Raw genomic sequence first — 6,286 nt, 5'->3', positions numbered from 1 at the left:
ATTGAATAGAATAAACTTAGGATAGTCTCATAGAGTAGGACATAAAGACAAACCTTCCAACATTTCCATCATTACATTTTCTACATTTGTACGAGTTATATTGATTTTTGTAAAAGGTTTTCTCCCTCCAACTCATTTTCTTTGTGCACGCGAATAGAAAAATTAATTTGGTAGATGAACTCTTTGGGTGGGAGAAGAAGAAGAAAGCATAGGAAACATTGAGAATTCAGTAAACAATTGATGAAGGGTATGAGGAAAGGATTCTTTTTTGTTTCAGCATGAGCGTGTATACACACGTGCTCTTTTTAGAGTATTGTGCCTTTTTTAGGATTGGATCCTCTTAATTTTGGATTTTATTTGAGAGGATAAAGTGTAATTTTTTATCATTTATTTTATAAATAGGACAAAAAAATTATGAAAGAGAGGATATTTAAAGATAAAATATCACATTTTACTTTCTAAAATAAAAAATTGAAAATTTAGAAAATTTAAATTTTTTTTTTTACACATACGTAAAAGATACTATTGTTGCCAAATATTGGCCAAAATATTTTGGATAGAGACGTCGATATGTCATTGCCACACTAATTCCTTGTGATCCGTTGACATACTCTAAAATGTTTAAGCATCAACATTGAGAAGAGCTCTGATTAATTAGTGTTTTTGTTCCTTCCATCGAATGTTCGAGTAAGAGACATGTCCTATAAACATATATTCCAATCTCTAGTTCTAGTTGTTTCAATGATTTCCGGACATTATATTTTAGTTAATATTTTAAATCATATGTCGTACGAATATCGTACTTCTTTACAATCAAGAAGTTGGTAACTGTCACCCAAAAAAAAAAGAAGTTGATAACTCAATATCGTACGTCTTTACAATCAAGAAGTTGAAAGTCAGATTTTATAGTAAGACATGAATGAAAATTGTGTGATCAATAGTTGTCTTTCATGTCCAGCAAACATAATTGAAGACCATATCCATATATTACATAGAAACTAATAAAGCTACCTAAAAATCTAATCCAACTTCGTATATTCTCTTGAAGAAAATTTTGGTAACCTCAACCACCGTTGACGAAATCGTCCAAATCCTTGAATCTTAAGTCGAAAGTGAATCCTCTTTAGTTTTCTTCCAAGGTTTCCCCATCTTTGTTTCAGGATGCTGTATTTAGATGATCTTACTAGTCTTTTTGTACAACTACATCCTGCATCTTCAAAGAAATGTTAAATGAACAGAGAGGATGATGTAAAGAAATTTTATTCAATTTCCAACGTTATGTTCTCTTCTATCTGCACGTTATATTAGACAAGTTTAGACTTAGAGCCTAATATTGAAATAACAGCAAATCCATTATGGTCGCTACCAAATTTTGTTTCACATATAACATATTAGTTCTGAAGGAGAAGAAATTCACAAATTAAATATCTTTTATTTTTTCAAATATTAAAAAAATTTTAGTTTCTAATATAAAACAATAAAAGAGTTAATTTGATCTTTTACTTTCTAATAAATGAAAAGAAAATTTAAAAAAAAAAGGGAACCACTCTGTCTTTCATCAATTAAATATTAAGAACCAATACATTTGATATTTTAAAAGGGTAGGAATTATGTTGTCAATTTATTTTGTTAGAAATTAATTCATTTGATGCAGAATTTATTGAAAACTATTTTGGAAGGTTTATTCGTGAAATAATTTATTACTAGTATTATAATAATAAGCTGCTATTGAAGAATTGTTTTCGTTTCAAAATAAATAATGTTTAAATTTTTTTGAAGTATCCAGACACAAATATTGGGAAACTAATAAACATATATATATAGACCAAGGTTTATTTGTCCAAATAATTTTTCAATATAAAAAACTTTTAGACTAACATTTAATTAAAACATAAAAAGTATGTTCATGAAACAAGTTTATACTATGAATCATGGAATGTGATCGCAATATAGCTAACCTTGATGCCTTGTGATTTGTTCATTATCTTGCTCCAATGACTCTCTATGGTGTAGGACCTGCATAAAAAAGAAACAAGAAAAAAAAAGTTCATCAATGTATAAGTAGGTTAAGCTGTAAATATGGTATTTCTATGTTGTATACAAATTAAAAAAAAATATATATTTTTGGCCAATATAGCAAATGTCTTTTTCTATCTATTTTTCTTACCTCAACCAGATTTTCTAAGCGTTTCCTCATTCTTCTTTGGATAAAACCTTTAGTGATCTGTGGTATACAAATGCCAAACAAAATGTCATAAGAAAAGAATAGTTATTTGAACTAGAACTTGTGCATAAGAAGGAATATTGATATTAACACGTATATTACCTTTACATGGTACCTAACATAGGCATTAAAATTTAATAGATTCCAAACAGTTTTGTCTAGCCTTTTGCCATCAACATGGTGAGAAGAGATATCTGTTAGTCATGAAAACAATGTTAGCCCACGATTTATTAGAATCCATTTTACATGAAACAATTCTTTTTCTTATTTTATGTGAATCCAAACTTCAAATAATGAAATCACGAATAAACTACCAATTTTGTTTTCGAAAAATTGGATTTTGATTTTGGAGACTTATTTAGTTTTAGGAGGAGTTAAAATTTTAGTTTTATTTTCAATCTTTTGGTTGTCTTTGAATTTTGTTGTTAAGATAGAAACATAAATATGGAAGGACAAATAATGAGAATAATATTTTTTTTCCACTTTTATAAATTACAAGAAAACGAGAATATTTTGTTTTTGACCAAAAAAATTGAATATATTTGCTCCTGAGTCCTGTCTACACCAAGCACAGATCTTAAAAAATTGAAACCATAAGTATATCTAATATAAAAATAAAAACTTAATTCTATAAATACTAAAATATGTAAAACTATGAAAATTAAAGGTCAATGGTTCGAAAAGCTGAGTCTAGCCATATTTATATAGGTGTGTGTGTGTTTAATATGCAAGAAAAAAAAGATCGTTTTTTACTACTTTGTCCTTTACTTTAAGGCTTAAGCTTTTAAATTTTGGATCACTGAATGAAAAAAATTATTTATTAAAAGAGAAATATTATTAGAAAGTACTCAAAATTTATTATTTTTTATCATTAGTTAGTCATTAATATTTAAAAATATAGAAAAGATATATTATTAGATTATACTAGACCAAATAAATTGAGTTAATGACTAATTAAATAATAACTAAAAATAATAAATTTTGATAGTCTCCTAGCTATAATTTCTCTTATTGAAATGAATAGATTAACTCAATATTAGAATGAACTTTGAACTCTTTTTTAAAGTGTAAAACTTTTAAAACAATTTGCTTGTTCTTTTAAATAGATCACAATATATGGAGCATTTTCCATAAAAAAAATTATTTATTAAAATAAATAGATGGAGTATTTTTTAAATTTGTTTCTAAAAAATTTTATCAATTAAATTGATCATTCAATAAATTATGAATTAATTATATATTTTTAATCACTTTATTAACATTTTTTGTCAATGATTGATAACATAGAATATTAACTAATAGTAGCATTCATAATACCTAACATATCCAATTAGATACACTGACCAAATATGTTTATGAAAATCTATCAACTTACTTACTAGATCATATGCTAATATAGTTTATGTAATTAGAAAAAAAGAATTAAATTAATATATTTTTATAAATATATCCAGTCAACATCTAATTGGATATGTCAAATATTATGTATGTTGTCAATTAATGTTTCATATCATTAATCATTGACGAAAATTATTAATAGAGTGACTGAAAGATAAATATAATTAATTTGTAACTTTAAAAGATTAATTTAATTAAAAAAATCTTTTAAGCACAAATTTAAATTACTTTTTTACCCTTTCTTTTTTCTTCTATTTTTCTAATATAATCATTTCACTTATTACTACCAACCATCCAACACCACCGTGATCCACCCACTACTGCATTCAGTCACCTTAAACTTTAAATTCTAAATATTAAAATTTTAAAATATTTCAAATATTAAATTTTTAATATAAAATCTAAATTCTAAATTCTAAACTTCCAATTTTAAATTTTAAACCGTAAATGGTTACTTTAAAATTTTTTTACTTGAATTCTAAATATTTTTTATTATTTAGTTTTAGATTTTTTTTGGTTCAAGTTCAACGCTTTTTAACTATTAACTAATTTTAAATTAGTTGGCTTAATTAATATTTAATCCTTATATACTCTTTTTCTTTAAGTGCCGTCATATACTCTCTACAACCAAATGAATTTCTATATGTATCCAGTATATCTGCATTTGGAACAAAAAAAGCATCCATCGAAACTACGTTGGTGATTTGTACTGCAATCAACGTATAAAAACTTTAAATTTGGATCTTCTAAACTAAAAAAGTTAGTAAAGTAATAAAGTAAACTATTAATTATCATTGACTTTGTAACTTATATGAAATGTATATGATACTATCTTAATTTAAGAATAATTAATTTTCACTTTACTACTTTACTAACTTTCTCACATTAGAAGATCTTTATCCAAAACTTTGTAGACAAATAGTTTGTGGAATAAATTGGTGTGGGATAATAGTAATACCAAAAGAGACAAAGCCTCCATTCGTACTCAAATCCTCAAAAGCTTCTCCTCTTAGCTCTGGAGGAGGAATGGCTGACCAGCTGCATGGTGGTGCCTTGGCATATCTATCTGAACTTCCAACATCCACCAGCTCCTTTCAATAGTCATAGTAAAAAATGAGTCGATAACGAATCAACAACAAAATCTTGTGGCACTAAATAAAATCAGCAACAAACCTGGAAGAAAGCTGTTGAAATAATCACATCTGACTTTTCTGCAAACCGAATAGGGAATACTGCAATGATTTGCTGCGGCTGTTTACAGCATATATGATTTTGTCAATATGGAAATTTTATGCATTACAATGAACAACTTTTACATGGAAGAGTAGTTTTTGGTTACTTAATTGCGGCCATTTCATGTTTCTTAAAGAAATAACATTAACAAGTAATTATTTTTTTACTATTCTAACTCTGATTATTTTAAAGTAACATTAACTAGTTGGTCAAAGTTAAAATGTATGCAGCAATAATATTTGTTTATTAACAACTTTTTTTTCTCTTGTGAATCTGATCTAAAGGATCATCCCCGATGATCTTTGATTTTATACTTAGAAAATAAGGTACCATGTGATCATTAGATGAGTAAAGATAGCTATATAACACTTGAAAGATTAGCTGACTCACAAAATAGTACCATAAATATTTTTAATCATGTTGCGGTACCAAAATATTATAAAATTTCGTTTTGTCTCCTGTGAACCACTAGTTTGCCTTTGCTCCTTATTGGAATACTAATTTGCTAACAAATTGGCCCTCGCATTTTGTATTACACTTGTCGCACGGAATTCGTATTTGGCTGAGTATAATTAAATTATTAAAAAAAAATTAAAAATTAAACCAAACATAATTGTTAGATAAAAATATATTTTTACATAAACTATTCAAATATAAAATTATTTTTATTTTTCTAAAATATCTTATAAAAAAATATTTAAAAAAAGATATTTTCGTATAAACTCATCCAAACATACATACCTCAATTTTCATAGAATATATCCAACTTTAAGATATTATTTTTCATCACCAAAATGATTTTTTTTTAAGATCAAAATAATATTTACTCACTAAGTCTAGGTTAAAAATTCATAAATTCACAAGTAAATAACTTCTTACATTCTCTATATCGTTTTGTTCCATTTTAAGGTTGGCAATCATGTTACAAATTTGTAATGTTGTTTCTCTTTCATGGCATCCAACACTACTTGTTCAAAGATTTGGTAACCTAGGAATTACCTGTCTAATGACAAAGAAAGGTTCTCTTGGATTGTAGACTAGTTTGATGGGTTTGTGCATCCCCTTAATTGCATTATCAGAGTTGAAATTCCACAATATTTCTTTCAGCTGTGAACTTAAAATCACCGAGTGAACTGTTGAAATTTCCTTAATTACCTTGATATAATCTAGAACAAAGAATTAGAATTTTATCTGTATCACCGTTCATGTATAAAAATTTAATGTACTATTTGAATGAATGCATTGTTTCACATATTTTTTGTGATTTCTTCTTGTTATCATCAAATATTTATTGTGAAAATTACACATTCTCTGTTAGAATGACAAATACTCTTATGCATTGACCAATAGTCTCAAATTTGAATTCAGCATATTATATTATGTGTATATAAATCTCAACTATCAATTTTTTTTTTTTTTTACCAAAGATTG

The 6,286-nt window shown here is 26.2% G+C and overlaps 1 protein-coding gene across 5 annotated transcripts in view; it reads right to left on the bottom strand.

The window, feature by feature from the left end:
- Positions 1-876: 876 nt before the first annotated feature.
- The window catches only part of LOC107474219 (actin-related protein 2/3 complex subunit 2B), a 39,247-nt gene continuing 33,837 nt past the window's right edge, over positions 877-6,286 (bottom strand). For 2 of the 5 annotated variants that reach the window (XM_016093819.3, XM_016093818.3), the window contains 7 exons: positions 5,855-6,021; positions 4,796-4,873; positions 4,581-4,713; positions 2,327-2,418; positions 2,168-2,224; positions 1,959-2,016; positions 877-1,213 (listed from right to left, as the gene is read on the bottom strand). In XM_016093819.3, coding sequence (XP_015949305.1) covers positions 1,020-1,213; positions 1,959-2,016; positions 2,168-2,224; positions 2,327-2,418; positions 4,581-4,713; positions 4,796-4,873; positions 5,855-6,021 — 779 coding nt within the window. In that variant the 3' untranslated portion in view covers positions 877-1,019. The remainder of the gene's footprint in view (positions 1,214-1,958; positions 2,017-2,167; positions 2,225-2,326; positions 2,419-4,580; positions 4,714-4,795; positions 4,874-5,854; positions 6,022-6,286) is intronic. The other 3 variants (XM_016093821.3, XM_016093820.3, XM_021135285.2) reach the window with 3 other exon arrangements.

This window comes from Arachis duranensis, chromosome 2 (assembly GCF_000817695.3).
Source record: "Arachis duranensis cultivar V14167 chromosome 2, aradu.V14167.gnm2.J7QH, whole genome shotgun sequence".
In the NCBI taxonomy this organism is placed as follows: domain Eukaryota; kingdom Viridiplantae; phylum Streptophyta; class Magnoliopsida; order Fabales; family Fabaceae; genus Arachis; species Arachis duranensis.
This window is presented reverse-complemented; position numbering and strand designations above follow the sequence as displayed.